The sequence below is a fragment of the Dunckerocampus dactyliophorus genome, chromosome 16, assembly GCF_027744805.1.
Source record: "Dunckerocampus dactyliophorus isolate RoL2022-P2 chromosome 16, RoL_Ddac_1.1, whole genome shotgun sequence".
Classification (NCBI taxonomy): Eukaryota; Metazoa; Chordata; class Actinopteri; order Syngnathiformes; family Syngnathidae; genus Dunckerocampus; species Dunckerocampus dactyliophorus.
Genome location: NC_072834.1, coordinates 13,115,619 through 13,131,702, shown reverse-complemented (window position 1 = coordinate 13,131,702; position 16,084 = coordinate 13,115,619). Strand labels below are relative to the sequence as shown.

General features: G+C 45.4%; 1 protein-coding gene across 8 annotated transcripts in view; it reads left to right on the top strand.

Moving 5' to 3' along the window:
• Window positions 1-16,084, top strand: part of nsd1b (nuclear receptor binding SET domain protein 1b) — a 128,414-nt gene that overhangs the window by 101,679 nt on the left and 10,651 nt on the right. For 5 of the 8 annotated variants that reach the window (XM_054755457.1, XM_054755456.1, XM_054755458.1 and 2 more), the window contains 22 exons: window positions 2,719-3,527; window positions 3,870-4,011; window positions 4,098-4,270; window positions 4,350-8,139; window positions 8,937-9,046; window positions 9,131-9,392; window positions 9,486-9,604; window positions 9,704-9,734; window positions 9,833-10,050; window positions 10,164-10,301; window positions 10,610-10,733; window positions 10,881-11,081; window positions 11,152-11,331; window positions 12,068-12,224; window positions 12,417-12,622; window positions 12,697-12,809; window positions 12,936-13,082; window positions 13,648-13,770; window positions 13,838-13,954; window positions 15,401-15,542; window positions 15,619-15,725; window positions 15,819-16,020. In XM_054755457.1, coding sequence (XP_054611432.1) covers window positions 2,736-3,527; window positions 3,870-4,011; window positions 4,098-4,270; window positions 4,350-8,139; window positions 8,937-9,046; window positions 9,131-9,392; window positions 9,486-9,604; window positions 9,704-9,734; window positions 9,833-10,050; window positions 10,164-10,301; window positions 10,610-10,733; window positions 10,881-11,081; window positions 11,152-11,331; window positions 12,068-12,224; window positions 12,417-12,622; window positions 12,697-12,809; window positions 12,936-13,082; window positions 13,648-13,770; window positions 13,838-13,954; window positions 15,401-15,542; window positions 15,619-15,725; window positions 15,819-16,020 — 7,594 coding nt within the window. In that variant the 5' untranslated portion in view covers window positions 2,719-2,735. Of the gene's footprint in view, window positions 1-1,457; window positions 1,625-2,718; window positions 3,528-3,869; window positions 4,012-4,097; window positions 4,271-4,349; window positions 8,140-8,936; window positions 9,047-9,130; window positions 9,393-9,485; window positions 9,605-9,703; window positions 9,735-9,832; window positions 10,051-10,163; window positions 10,302-10,609; window positions 10,734-10,880; window positions 11,082-11,151; window positions 11,332-12,067; window positions 12,225-12,416; window positions 12,623-12,696; window positions 12,810-12,935; window positions 13,083-13,647; window positions 13,771-13,837; window positions 13,955-15,400; window positions 15,543-15,618; window positions 15,726-15,818; window positions 16,021-16,084 lie in introns of those variants that run through there. The other 3 variants (XM_054755454.1, XM_054755452.1, XM_054755453.1) reach the window with 3 other exon arrangements.

Genomic DNA, 16,084 nt, shown 5'->3' with positions numbered 1-16,084 from the left:
TTTTCGGTTGGCCACCATACTCTCTGATGTACATAATGAAGTGACAATAAGTTAATTTGTATTGGAATTGCATGTATTTATAACGAAACTAATGTTGCATATCCATATAGCAGGTTTGAGTGCAAAAGTGTCGCATAAAAGAAGCAGCTGCAGTTTGACCTAAATAACACATGGCTACTCACCACTTGCTGTTTCAATCGTCTACCATCAGGGGTCTCTGTTTTGCACCAACTCTCAGCCAAGCTAGGCCCCGTCTTGTCCGCCTTAGAGGTCCACTTTTCCTCGTCGAATCCGCATGGGAAAAAACAACCAAAAATGCCTTTCGTAGAAATGAGGGAGTGGCGTTTCCTACCGTGACATGGTTGTGTTGACTCATGTGCGGTGTCGTCTCGGCCATTCGTGGGTTGTTGTTTTTTCATGTTAATTTGACTGGAGAAGGTTGCCATTTTGCGATCGAAGCCGCTTCCGGCATTAAGATATACTGAGATACGTTCGTGTTCAGTTGACGTGATTGTACTGGTGGCAGCATGGGGGCTTATGTGTATGTGTGTGTGCTTTAGAGTGCGTTTAACCCCACTCTGTTCGCTTTCCCACGCAGCCATGTTCACAGTAACGTGGACATTACACAATACAATAAAAACAAGGTACTGCACGTAACCGCCATGTTTGTTATTACTATACGCGGCAAAACTGGTAAACAACACCGGAAGTAAACACGTTTGTTTCATTCACTCCGTAGGTCTAAAACATATAATAAACAATACAGTGTGTGTGTGTTTCGTGAGCTCTAGACACGCTGCGTGGACAAGAGAGTTGCGGGTCAACGTTAAACCCACGCGTTAACACTTTGTGGCCTATATTTTGTTCCTCTTCGCCTCTCCTGCTCAGAGCTGAGAGTGGAGGACTCCATTTTGAAGGAGTAGCAGCAGCCACTGATTCAACACAGGGAGAGGGCGGGGGAAAGAAGAAGAACCCACGCGTGATATTTGTTAACTTAAAAAAATAATAATAATAACGTGCATAATTTGCATGCTGCCTTTTAATGGACCGACATGCTCGTGTCGCCTGGAGGAAGCTGACACTTTAAGCTTGACGTATGACGTAACGGCTGCTGACAAGATAATTGATGCCTAATTATAAAGAGGGAGGTCTTCTTAAAAGATGCATTTTTTGGATGATTGTAACTATGAGAACGTGACGACGATTCCCCCCCCAGCAGGAGAAGTCCGGTTTTTTGTGAGACTGGGCTGATGGGTGACGCCTGGTAGTGCGACATGCAGACATGCAGGAAATAGACGCTTAAGAGACAAAAAAATCAAAAGGTAGATAAAAAGTTGTGCGAAAAAAGGAAAGGGGTTCTCGCTGGGGTATGGGTGTGTACATGGGGTGGGGGGGATTTTGGGTTGCAGGGGCCGCAAGAGCATGTAAAAGAGGTGGACGAGAAGGGAGGGAGTGAGAGAGGAGGTGGAGGGGGGGGTGAGTGCTTCTCGGCTCAGGATCCGGGCCTAGTAGTGCCGCCGGCAGGACTCTCCCTCATCCGCTGTCAAAAACCTGGGATTTGCCTCATTTGGGGGCCAAAATGCAGACGGCGAGGCTCTTCTTGAAGGTGGTCGACATCGGAATGGTAAGAATCTCGCCTCGGATGACGCGTCCGGACGCATTTTTGCGCGTCATTTTTTCTCCCCAACCCCTGAAACCACAAGCCCGTGGGAGTCTCGTGTACATGTGTGTGTTTACGTTTGTGTCCACGCGTGTGCAATTTGGCGTCGTCCTCCTCTCATTGCACGTTATGTTTCATTTTAACATGGAGAGACACGGACGACATACATACACACACACACGCACACACACAGTGTAAAGACGCGCGCAGATGCACACACCGTCACACACGCACGCCCCCATGCACGCGCGCGACTAGGACCGTGTGTCAATGTCCTCCCCATGCAGGAGACGCATCTTCATCACATCACGCAAGGGCTCCCCCAAAATGTCAGCCAGTGGTGTTGTCGTCTGACAGATGACATGTTTTTGTTTTGATTTTAGCCTTTCAGTGTCATGAATGCAGAAAAGTCCTTGCGCCTCTGTTACTGGTATTACAGTAAGACCAAAAATAATACACGTATGGCCATACACTACAACATGATGTACATCGGGGGTGTCCAGACATTTTCTGCATTAAAAAATTAAAGGATGCATTGGGCAACTCTATTCTTCACCTTTTTGTTTATCAAACACATTTGAACCAGTCTGTTTTGTTTAAAATATGTAGTGGGACAATAAAAATCTTAAGGCCGCAAATACCCATGAGTCACACTTCGGACACAGTAAAATTTAAGGATGTATTGGTTGACTTTTTTTTGTTTGTTTTGTTTTTTTTTAAAGATACCGTATGTGGCTGGCCACTAAAAAAACATGCCACTGAAGAAACATCTTAGGACGACAAATGTCCCCAAACTGCACTTAGGACACCCCTGCTGTACGTGAACTAATGATAATGAACATAGATGACTTGGATTTTGTACAAAAATATGTCAAAAAGTTCATTGGTGCTTCACGATCAACTGAATAGCTTATTGCATGGCCCAGTATTTGTTAGTGGCCCCTTTTTGGGCACGCTTAAGTTTGGACATCCCTACCGTAAGATAAATGTGTGTATTACAATTCTAATGTTGTATATGTATTTAAACTTGTTGATACTGATTGTTGTTCCTGTTCCAGGGAGGAACGATGCCAGCATGAGTGGGCCCAATGCAGGCCCAAGCCAGACATCCAGCTGCCCTTTGACCCCTGCCCGTGACCTCTCCCCCTACTCCCACAACAATAACACCCGCCCAACCATGTCCGCCACCTCCTCCCTGCAGCGCGTCTACGGGTTTGCGCAAGGGGACCCGTCGCCCCCCTCCTCCACTTACAGCCCCCTCAGGAGACTGCAGCATCTCACCACCATGGTCAGCCAGCCTGACCTGGTCCTGCCGGCCCAGTCGGCTAAGAGCTGGGAGTGGGCATCCAATCAGAAGGCACCGGAGCGGGACTCCTGGGCCAGTTGCAGGGATTATTATGGTGCCTCCTTCACAAGGAGAGAGGAGAAACAACCCGAGGTCCAAAGCAGTGGGACTAAAGATGCACCGTTAGCTAGCTGTAGCAGTCCTAGCACGTCAGAGAGGAAAACGGAGGGTTGTTTGTCGTGTCCGCCGAGTCCAGCCTTCTCTCTGGATAGCAACAGCCCGTTTGCAAATGGTCTTCTTCACTTTGAGTCCTCCTTGTTCGAGGATGATGACAACAACGATGAAGAGCAGCAGGAGACTTTCCCAACCGTCTCGGACTCGTGCAATAAGCACAAGACAACAGGAACTGAGATCCAATCCATGCCTGCGGACTCCAAGGATCTAAATGTTTCATCAGCAAAGGTCATCACTCGATCCCAGTCGTCAGGCCTGCGACGAAGGTACTGGGATGGTTCCGAGGACGAGTGGGAGAGCGACACTGAGCTCTTCCTGTTTGGAGATAGCTCCTCCAGGCATTTGACGGCAAGTGTTATTCCAATGACAGCAAGTGCAAATACTAGCTTATTGTGTTTGTCAGCTATGTTTATTGTTTATGTTTGACTGGAATGTTGCTGACATCAAACTTTGTAAGTGCTGAGTGGGATGGTTCCCACTTTCCGTAAGCTGTATAGTAGTCACATTTTAGCGGCCCCTCAGCTGGGTCATGTTTCTTGCCTCAGCAGACTCTCGGAGCAGCCAAACCTGACTACTAAATTTGTAATAACTTTGAACATTTAACTAACTACCTTAGTAATGCAATGTCTTGTGATCAACATGGTCTTAGCTGATTAGAAAATTATGTTTTGTTTTTTGTGTCGTTGACAGCAGAGTGATCTGAAAAGGAGTTCTGTGCCGCCCGTGAAGTTTTTAGAGGGCGAGCTCATTTGGGCAAAGTTCAACCGACGACCTTGGTGGCCCTGCGAGGTCATCGTTGACCCTGCGCTGGGAGTCTATCACAGGGTCAAAGGTGGGCCAGCGACGTAACTGACTTACCAAAGCTTGACTGTTGTGATGTCAACCAATGGTTGTGACTTACTGACTCTTCTGTCTTAGAGCCCAGCGATCGTCCCTGTCGACTTTACCATGTCAGGACTTTTGGGGAGCCGGAGGAGCAAGCCTGGGTGGAGGATAGATCAACTCATATTTTCCATGGAGGCTTTCAGTTCGAACAGCTCGCTCAACTGCATCGGAAGGGGAAACAAAGGGCGCACAACCAAAAATACACTGTAATGCCTTGACTGATTTCTACTTGTATACTCTGTTAAAATGCTGATATGAATCTTCTTTGCCTTTGTCTCACCACAGATTGCTAAACGTTTGGAGGCATCTTGGCAATCCAGTGTGGATGAAGCTGAAATTATTCTCCAGCAGAGACCCAACATAGTCTCTTTGTCAATAGACGATACCTTCCAGGACAATTCCCCGGCAGTAAAAAAGGCCTGTCCTCACATTTCTCCTTCCACGCTGCCTGTGTCCAATCTTCCCGAGAAATCGCACATCAATGGATCAATATCTTCTCAGATGATATCATCCCCAATAGAAACACAAACTAAGCATGGCACTTTAAAGAAATCTTCTGGTAAGAGAAAAGACGGTGATTTATCAAAGAAGCCTAAAAAGATCCCACATAATAACCCATCACATGTGGAGTGCCCTTATTCAGATCTTGACTCGGTCCCTAAAATTTTGTGTCCTAAAGCACTTGAACGTCAGTCTAAGTTGACTCAATTGCCGACTAATGTCGCCAAAGACGAAAAGAAACCGCCAGAGATGCAAAGTGGTCTGTGGTTCAGCAAATCAGGCAAAGACAGGCGACCTAAAACTGTTGGTCCAGTGCCAGATCGTACCCTTTTCACCAAGGTGCTCAGTAAGAAAAAGACCTCTGTTAGTAGTAAAAAGATTGCGGCCCCTGGTGGTCCTGCCTCCAGTGGTGCGCCAGGTGGCCAGTCTGAGGCTGTACTTGTTGAAACAAAGCTTATACCTGAGAAGGTGGAAGATATGAACTCTAAAAACATCACTGTAGTTAGTACACCTTTTGGAAGCCCTGCTGAACTGGTGTCACAAAAGCAGCAGAAGCCAGTGGATTCTTCTGACCCCCACGGATTGTCACAAAAGCAGGAGTCCATGGATTCTTCTGGACTTCCAGGATTTTCACAAAAGCAGGAGTCCATGGATTCTTTGGTCCCTCATGGATTGTCAAAGAAGCAACAGTCTGTGTCGTCTTATGGAACTCAAAGTTTCTCACAGAAGCAGGAGTCTGACACTTTGGACTCTTGTGGCTTATCTCAAAAGGAGGAGAACATGGGTTCTTCAAAACCTCAAAGAGTATTACAGAAGCAAGAGTTGGTGGAATCATCTGAACCTCAAGGATTATCTCAAAAGCAGGAGTCTGTGGCTTTTGCAAGATCTGAAGGACTGTTACAGAAGTCAGTATCTTCTTCTAGATTTCAACAATTGTCACAGAAGGGGTCAGTAGATTATTCTGGATCTCGAAGACTCCCACAGAAGCAGCAGTCTGTGACTTCTTCTGGAACTCTAGGATTCTTGCAAAAGCAAGAATTTGTGGCTACTTCTGAATCTCAAGGACTGTCATCAGAGCAGAAGTCCATGTCTTATTGTGGATCACGATGTTTGTCACAGAAACTGGAGTCAGTGGATTCTTCCAGACCCCAAAGATTGCCACAGCAGGAGTCCATAGATTATTCTCAACCTCAACGATTGTCAAAGAAACAAGTGTCCGTGGATTCTTTTGGACCTCAAGGATTCTCACAGAAGCAGGAATCTGTGGATTCTTCTGAGCCTCAAGGACTGTCAAAGAAACAGGGGTCTATGGATTCTTTGGACCCCCGAGGATTATTGCAAAAGCAGGTATCTGTGGCTGCTTTGACACCTCGAGGTTTGTCACAGAAACAGAAGACCATAACTTCTTCTGATCCTCAAGGATTGTTTAAAAAGCAGGAGTCAGTGGCTTCTTCAAAACCACAAGTATTGTCACAGAAACAAGAGTCTAACTGCGGAGGATTGTCAAATAAGCAGGAGTTCATGCCTCAAGGGTTGTCACAAAAGCAAGAGTCTGTGACTTCTTCTGGGCCTCAAGGATTGTCAAACAAGCAGGAGTCGGTGGCTTCTTTAAAACCTCAAGGACTGTCACACAAGCAGGAGTTTGCAACTTGTTCTGTATCTCAAGGACTGTCACAGAAGCTGGAATCTGTGGATTATCACAGACCATCTGAGAAGGGTGACTATTTAAGGGGTAGGCAAGTAATTCCCAATTCTACAGACTCAGTTAGTGTCAAGCAGTCTAATCCAACAAGTAGTCCACATGTTAAAAACACTAGCAAGAATACCAGTCACAAGAATGTCAATCAAATTGACCACTGTAAAGTAAGGGAGGTTAAAAAGGTTGCTGTACCGAGTTCTAAGCAGCGACAAGAAAAGGGAAGTAGTGCCAAGACCAAGTCCACATTAAATGTTGAATCAGCAGCTCTGCAGGCAAAAATGGACCTCCAAAAATCTCTGATTTCCCAGTGTAAGATGCCCTTTGTCAAATTGATACGCAAAGAGATAGACATCAAGAGAATCCTAAATGCCAAGGTAACCATTGGTCCCAATGACCAAATTGGATGTGTAAAAGGTAAGGAAACCTCAAATGAGACTGTTGACCTGTCCACTGATTCAGACTTATTGGACAAAGGGGAAAGTGTCAAAAATAAAGTAGACAAAAATGCTGACAATGTTGACAGTTCACAAACAAAAACTGTGTCAATGAAAGACTCAGAAGAAAAGAGGGAGATTGGTACCTCAGCCCAAACAATTTCTTCCGAACCTTCACAAAAGCCACATCAACAAGATACTTCTGTCTTAATTGTGGCCCAAAACACAACCCCTCTATCCTCTCAGTTAGATGGATCTTCTGTTTCTGTCGGTAAACAAGTGCCCCAAGACCCATCCCCTGAGACAACTACCTTTAAATCGAAGCCTCTTGTCCCAGAAAAGTTGCCTGAAGTTCTACCACAAGATCTACCTGCTCACCTTCCAGCCAGCAATCGGCTGATGACGCGAGCTCTGAAGACCATGAAGGTGCTGCAAAAGCAGAAACAGAGAAAAGCCAGAAGGACGGCTGGGCAGAAAAAACTCTTACATCGTATCAAAAATGTGGTAGACCCCTCTAAGAACACTTTTAATCCAGAAAACATTTCGGACCTTTGCACCACCAAAACAAAGTCCAAGTCTGATTGTGAGGCCAATGATGAGGACACTGTTTCTAGTTGTTATACGCCGCCTTTGGTGTTCCAGGATTCTGTTGGAGTCAAGAGTGAAGAGGAGGACCATTCTCTGTCTTCAGCGTCTCCAATGGACTTCATACCCCTCACTTCCAGCGTGAAGGCAAAAGAGGTGGACCAGACCTCTCTATCTTCGCCTCCCTCACCCTTTTCTTTTATGAATGCCTTCAAAAATGTGAAAGAGGTGTCCTTCCAGTCTTTGACAGATAAGGCTAATGGCAAGCCCCTCTCTTTCAAGCCAGACATGAACTATAAATTCAGCACTTTTCTTATGATGCTCAAAGATGTGCATGATACGCGGGAGCGAGATGGGGCCCCTTTAGAACTGGAGATTGGGCCACCGAGTGCGCATGTCAAGGAGGAGCCCTTGGTGATGCCTGGTATGGCTGCAGTCATAGACCTAGATCGAGACGTGAATGGCGAGCCAAGTTTTAGCCAGGACAAACACACATATTTGGATACAAGTCAAAATCATGTCTCCAAAGGGCCTTACAACAGAACTAGCAGTTCCTCTTGGATGAAGAAGAAAGCTAACCGCAAAGTGCCTTGTCGCCCTGAGAGGTCTGGACCGGGCTACCCGGGAGTTGGAGACTTGCTAAGAATGGACTTTTCCTCTGTACTGGATTACTCTGCCAAGGTCCAGTCTCTGCTGGGAGTGCAGGCCTGCCAGTGGGAAGGGCAGGCTGGGAGTGATGAAGGAATGTTGAGGTGGAATAGAGACTTCGGAGAGATGAATGGCTTCGTTTCCAACTGTACAGAAGCCAAATCTAGCCTGAACTGCAACACTGGAGAAGGCGACGATGCTTCATCAGGTAGGACTGATTAGATTACAGTTTGTATGAGGTTATGAAGCGTAAAAAGAAAGGGGCCGGTGTACATATCCTTGTGGTACTCCTGTGTTCATTGTAATGATGTTATTGCACACTCTAAAAATTATATTCAATTCTGGTTTGTTTTGTTTTTTTTAAATTGCAATTACAGTGTTCCCTAGTTTATCGCGGGGGATAGGTTCCCAAAATAGCCCACAAAGTAGCCAGTTTCAATTTTTTACAATTATTATATATTTTCTAAGGCTGTAAAACCCCTCATCATAAACTTTATACACTTTTCTCAGACAGGCAATAACATTTTCTCACATTTCTCTCATTTAAACGCTCCTCTGACCATGCCTTTTTGTCCTGGTGCCATTCTGCTGTACTGTAGCGCTTTTTTTATCCTTGTTAAAACACATTGCTGCAGTCCTCCACCTTCAAACCGAAGATTCATTTGCAAGCTAACAAGCAAGCAAGCCAGCGATGACACAGACACAGCAGGGCTGCACAAAGGAGATTGATGGATTGACAAGAGTCTACAGCCAAACAGGGCACAGAAAACAATGGGCGGTGCAGATAGTCGAGAGAGGGATGAGAGATAGAGACACTCAACTTCCCACAATGCAATTCTTCTTAAAGGGCTGTAACTTGGCCTGTAACAGCGTTCATACACTGTAATAAAAAAAAGAAGCACTAAAAAAATCTGTGAATCTGCGAAAGTTGAACCGCGAGACACTCTACTGCTTTTCCTTCCAAGTACTTATTTCATGTTTTGTTTTTTTGTTTTTTTTTTTAAGCACATAAACGAATTAGAAAACCCAGCAAGAGGCTCCTAGAATGGACCGAAGAATACGACCAGATATTCTCAAGGAAGAAACACAAAAAGCCCCTACCATCAGTTACAATGGTAAGAAAATCTAGCCATATCTTCATAAATCCTAATGCTTTCTGCATGAAGATATGTCATTGAAGTTACACTTTGCCCTCTCAGACCAACCAAGCACTTTCACTCACATCCAAAACGTCAGCACTGGACAAGAACGCACTTGATCCCGCTTCCTTAAATGCACTTCCTGAGATACAGACGCCACCTCCAGAGGAAATCACCCTCACCACGGAGCTGCAAATTCCCAGGGCCGAAAACTCGTCCCCGCGGGAAGCACAGGTGCTTTCCATCGACACGTTAACTCCACCACCTGAGGCCGAAGCTGAACCATTGCCGTCTGCAGGCCCAGGCCCCGCCAAACATTACAGTGAGGCTGTTTTTAATATAAGTTGTAAATAGCAAAAGTAACTTACCTACCTTAAAGTTTTTGGCTGCTCTGGTTGTGACGTTTCCTTCGCAGCACACGGTGCTTTGCTACAGAAGAAGCGCAAGAGGAAACCCACGCCGAAGATTCTGGAATATTCCCTTGAAGCCGAAGCATCAGTAGGCCTTAAGAAGAAGGTGCTGTATGATTTGAGTGTATGTTGCACATGGAACTATAATTTCCCATCTAGTATAGTTTTGTGTATGTTTTTCTGCTTAGGTTTACAAATGCCATGTTTATTTTGTTTGTCACAGGTGAAAACGGTGAAGAACAGTTCCAGTCCTGGTCAGTGACAAGTCTTTCATTGTGACCTGACAATTTCCTCATTTGCTTTTGGTCAATAGTCTCCTTCAGGACTGATGCTAAGTAATGTTGCGTTACAGCTCATCCAGATCCTGATCCAACACCTTTGAAACCAAAAAGTAGGCAACCGTCCCCGCCTACAAGCCCGGAAGTCTCCAATTTTTCGCCCACACATTCCACTTTGACACCAACCAGCACTCCACTGGCACCGACACCACCTGAACCCAAGGCGGAACCTACAGTGGCAGACATTGATGCTACTCAACTAGAAGACACTAAATACACAACAGAGTCAGAGGTCAGCTCAAATAGTTTGGTCACCTTATTTAGCTACCTGTAATAACAATAATAACATTAATAATAATAATAACAACAATAATAAACACCATGTTTTTGGTGTGTAATATTCAGGGTGAAGCTTCCATGTTAGATCAGAGCTTCTCTTCCACTAAAGACGACTTGTCGCTCTGTGATGATCCACTCGCACCTTCCAGGAAGATTATCGGGGACAGAGGGGGCCCCGCTTCCATGAAGGAGAATGTGTGTCAGGTGACTCATGTCCTCTTCACTACCACGTAGGGCCAATTATTGGACACAGGAGGTAATAGTCTGTACCTTTTCCAGTACCGACAAAGGTCTGTCTGAAGAGTAGAAGTCGAGTTTTTAAATTGTAAATGAACTTTTAAGGGTACTACCCCAGTGACAAGGCATTGTACCCCTACAGATACAATGACACTACATTTTTTCTGCCGGCAGTAGGTCTGCTTTTAAGCTGTATACAAAAACATGTTGCTTCTTATTCTTACATTGTTACTAAAGGCAGCTTGTGTGTGTGTGTGTGTGTGTGTGTGTGTCAGGTGTGTGAGAAGACCGGGGAGCTGCTGCTATGTGAGGGTCAGTGTTGTGGAGCCTTTCACCTTGCCTGCATTTCTCTGGCCGAGGCCCCGAAAGGGAAGTTTGTGTGTCCGGAGTGCAAAACAGGTAAGCTGTTAAAAAAAAAATACTAATAATTAAATAAAACATTAAAAAAAAAAAAAAAAAAACAGAACACACTGCCTCAATGCTGGATATACCTGCACTATTGAACGAGAGCTGTACCCCAAATTCTACCTCTACAAATGATTGCAGGTATCCACACCTGCTTTGTGTGCAAGAAGCGCAGTGAGGACGTGCGACGCTGCATGATCCCCACCTGCGGCAAGTTCTACCACGGTGAGTGCATCGCCACCTACGCCCCAACTGTGCCCGTCAACCGAGGCTTCCGCTGCTCCATCCACGCTTGCCTCACCTGCTTCATCGCCAATCCCACCAGTCCCTCCAGCTCTAAAGGTACATTGTCCACTCACATCATCTTTGTATAGCGGGGTCCCCAAGGCTAACAGTGTTTTCTTGTGAGCAGGACGTCTCGTGCGTTGCGTGCGCTGCCCGATCGCATACCACGCCAGTGACCTCTGCATGGCGGCCGGCTGCGTGGTGCTCTCGAGCAACAGCATCATCTGTCCCAACCACTTCACACCGCGACGGGGCGTCAAGAACCACGAGCACGTCAATGTCAGCTGGTGTTTTGTTTGCACTGAAGGTAACAACACGTCTTTCCTTTACAAAATCCTTTTTTTCAAATTTAGTTTTTTCATATATTTCAATGACCCTGAGCACAGTGCAGTCTGCATCAGATCAGAATTAAACTTTGTTTACCCATTAAACATATTTAAGCATTTGTCTTTTTATAATGATGTCAAATATACGGCTTCTCAGCAAAATAAATGAAGAAAATTGGAAAAAATGCGTAATCCCTTACAAAGTTGCATCATCATCAACAAGAGCCACCTTGGTGGAGGTCAAAAGCATATACAGTCGTGATATTGCGGTTCGATTATCGCTCCCTCGCTCTATCACAGATTTGAAAAAATTAATTTAAATAATGATTGCTGTTTTGTGGTTTACTATGACATATTATTAGTCAAAAAATATTGAAAGACAAAGGTATATTTAGTCTTCTGGTGTCAGTAATGTTCCGTTATTGAGACATGACATTATTGTCACACTGCATGGAATCAGCCATGGCAATAACGAATAATAGGAGTGTGAAGGTGACTACAGGGGTGTTATTTTCATGTGTACAGGGCTCTAATAATGGTAAAGATTGTATTTAGAAACAGGTTTTCTATGCTCTAACTACGAAAATGTTCCATTTATTAGTATTGAATCCCCCTTCGCGAAAATTCACTCATCGTGGTCGGGTCTGGAACCAATTAACTGCCATAAACGAGGGATGACTGCAATCCGCAGTTGACATGCTGCACTCCTTCCTGCAGGGGGAAGTCTGTTGTGCTGCGAGTCCTGCCCCGCCGCCTTCCACCGGGAGTGTCTGAACATTGAGATGCCCAAAGGTAGCTGGTACTGCAACGACTGCAAGGCTGGGAAGAAACCTCACTACAAGGACATCCTGTGGGTCAAGGTCGGACGCTACAGGTCAGTGGTGACCCATGAACTTGAGTCTGTGTATTCAGTACTCACTGATATAAACAACAGCTAAAAGTCATATAATATCTTTATTGCTGGAGCAACCCACTTTTAGGCCACATGACATAACATAAACTACAGCAAGGATGGATGGATTATGGGTTTTATTTGTGTTGCTTTTGTGTTTGTGTCTTTGCCAAGGTGGTGGCCTGCCGAGGTCAGCCATCCCAAAACCATCCCAGAGAACATCCAGCGTATGCGACACGACGTGGGCGAGTTCCCCGTTCACTTCTTTGGCTCCAACGACTACCTGTGGACCTACCAGGCCCGCGTCTTTCCTTATATGGACGTGGACGCCAACAGCAAGGAGAAGATGGGCAAAGGTGTCGACGCCACATATAGGAAAGGTTTGTTTGCCACAAAATGTCTCCTGTCGAACAAACAGAATTTGTGTAAGCGTGCTGGTTGTGTGCTTCTGCAGCTCTGGAGGAGGCGGCAGTGCGTTTTCGTGAGCTACAGGCTGAGAAGGAGCTTCGCCAGCTTCAGGAGGACAGAAAGAATGATAGGAAGCCTCCACCATACAAGCACATCAAGGTCAGACTTCTTTATGGGATGGATTGTCCTATTTATCCATGTTTTTGTTTGGTCGTCCATCAAAGACAAACAAGTTAGCTGCTAACTAACAACAACGACAATGAGCTTTCCTTCCACGTTCTCCAGGTGAATCGGCCAATAGGGAAAGTTCAGATCATCACTGCTGACCTATCAGAGATCCCGCGCTGCAACTGCAAGGCCACGGACGAGAGCCCATGCGGGATGGACTCGGAGTGCATCAACCGCATGCTCCTTTACGAATGTCACCCACAGGTATGAAAACACTTAATACCTCATCTAATAACCACGTTTGTTTTGTAACGGTGGTTAAATCTAGTGCAGTATCTTGCCATTTTCCCTCCCCCTCAAGGGCTAAGACAATTGGCACCAACAATGAATTTGCTGAGCAGCCTACCACACAACTTACTCCACATCTACCAGTTGAGTCCATTCGTGTTAGAATTACCATTTTTGCTCGTTATGTTGTCATACAAGAGTGTATCACCAAAATAACTATCAACATGAAAATGCTTTGTCAAGAGCTTTAATTTGAGGCATGACTTGAGGGAGTTTGTTGGAAAATGGCAGCAAAAACCAACTTTTTACTACTTTAAAAAAAATTAATCAGTCTGCACCTTTATACTGTTCTGCACCAAAAATGGCACACGTTCTTTACTGGCCTATGCTCCACCCCATAACAAAACTTGCACTAATTCGTTGGTATGCTTAAGGAAATCCAGAACATGTCCATTGAGATACATTGTGGTGGTCTCCAACCATGGATTTCTACTTGTAGTTGAGTTACATGTTTTGTCAATAACAACCTGTGACCTCACAGGTGTGCCCAGCAGGCGAGCGCTGCCTCAACCAGGCGTTCAGCAGGCGTCAGTACAGCCAGGTGGAGATCTTCAGGACGCTGTCTCGAGGCTGGGGTCTACGCTGTGTCCACGACATCAAGAAGGTACAACGGTGTGACCTTACCGCTGTTTGGCAGAAGGAGTTGGTGGAATGTTTTGTTTCCCCATCAGGGTCAGTTTGTTAGCGAGTACGTTGGGGAGGTGATCGACGAGGAGGAGTGCAGGTCGAGGATCAGGCACGCACAGGAGCACGACATCTGTAACTTCTACATGCTAACTCTGGATAAGGTACAACAGCCACATCTCTGCAGATGGTCAGTTTACATTATTTTACCTGTATAAACCACTGCAGTGATTGAAGTAAAACAGTCAAGGTGTGATTGAAGTGTAGACTTTCAGCTTTTCACAAAAATACAGCATTTAGGAATTACATTTTATATTGCATAAGTACATTTTTAGAACTGAAAAATCGTATTTGAACATTAGCACTTTAGAAATTCCTAGTGACTGTCCAAACACTTTGACATAAATATATCACACTTAAAGGGGACCCATTATGCTTTTCCTCTTCTCTGACCTATACATAAATGTTGTTACAGTGTTGTATTCTCGTGTTAAACGATGGCAACACGTCAGATAATGAGGTTTCCTTAAAAGCTTTCAGATCATCAAACCAAAATTGAAATATGAGTCAATGACAACACAACTGAACACAAAATGCAGTTTTTAAATGAAACTTTTTATTATTAAGGGAGAAAAAAATCCAAACCTACATGGCCCTGTGTGGAAAAAGTAATTGCCCCCTAAACCTAATAACTGGTTGGGCCACCCTTAGCAGCAACAACTGCCATCAAGCGTTTGCGATAATTTGCAATGAGTCTCTTACAACGCTGTGGAGGAATTTTGACCCACTCAGAATTAGACAGAATTCATGGTTCCATTTATCACAGCAAGTCTTCCAGGTCCTAAAGCAGCAAAACCGCCCCAGACCATCACACTACCACTACCTTGTCAGGCCACAGAGTATTTTCCCAAAGGTCTTGGGGATCATCAAGACGTTTTCTGGCAAAATTGAGATGAGACTTAATGGTCTTTTTGCTCAGCAGTGGTTTGCGTCTTGCAACTCTGCCATGCAGGCTGTTTTTGCCCAGTGTCTATTTTATGCTGAAGTCATTAAAACTGACCTTAACTGAGGCAAGTGAGGCCTGCCGTTCTTTGGTTGTTGTTGTGGGGTCTTTTGTGACCTCTTGGATGAGTCGTCACTGCGCTCTTGGGGTCATTTTGGTTGGCCGACCACTCCTGGGAAGGTTCAGCACTGTTCCATGTTTTCGCCATTTGTGGATAATGGCTCTCACTGTTGTTTGCTGGAGTCGCAAAAGTTTAGAAACATTTTCCAGACTATTTCCAGACTATTTACTGGGATGAAAAGAAGAGTTTTCACTGTGGTTCAATGTCATAACTTTATCACGATTGAAGAAAGAAATACCATTTGTGTCCCAAGCTGACATCTCGAGGAGCGTTATAAACACTCTGAATTTGAATGCAATCCCAATAAAATGGCGACCTGTGTTCTGCACACACAAAAAGCTCAGATACAGCGGATGGTTTACAAACTATAAGGAACTATAACGAAACCTGTGATCGACTCGTCTGTATTAAACATAAAATACACACTTGGATAGATACAGTAGTCGCCAATTTGTGTGTCAAGTATGGCCTCGGTCTTGTTCTTAGGATCGTATCATCGATGCTGGGCCGAAGGGCAACGAGGCTCGCTTCATGAACCACTGCTGCCAACCCAACTGCGAGACCCAGAAGTGGACGGTGAGCGGAGACACACGAGTGGGACTTTTCGCCCTCGTCGACGTCCCTGCCGGTACGCTCCTTGCTCCACTCCGAGTTAAAATTCTGAAACCGAGGTGGGCCGAGGTTAATGACACTTTTGCACTCAGGCACTGAACTCACTTTTAACTACAACCTGGAGTGTTTGGGGAACGGCAAGACTGTCTGTAAATGTGGAGCGTCCAATTGCAGCGGCTTCCTCGGCGTCAGGCCAAAGGTCAGATGTTTGACTTTTTTTTTTTTTAACTTTCTGAGTTTTGTCACTTAACCATCTAGCCATCTATAAACATCTCCCTCCCCCCACGATCAGAACAACCCGCCTTCAGATGACAAAGGACGCAAGCTGAAAAGGCGTGGCCACGGCAAGCGGAAGAAGAAGGTGGTGGTGACCAAAGAGCGAGAGGACGAGTGCTTCAGCTGCGGAGACGGAGGACAGATGGTGTCCTGTAAGAAACCCGGCTGTCCCAAGGTCTACCACGCCGATTGCCTCAACCTCACCAGGAGGCCTGCGGGTAAGGCTTTACTCCGCTCTCGGACTGTTGCAGCCTGCCTTAAATGTCTAAAAAGACTTTTAAA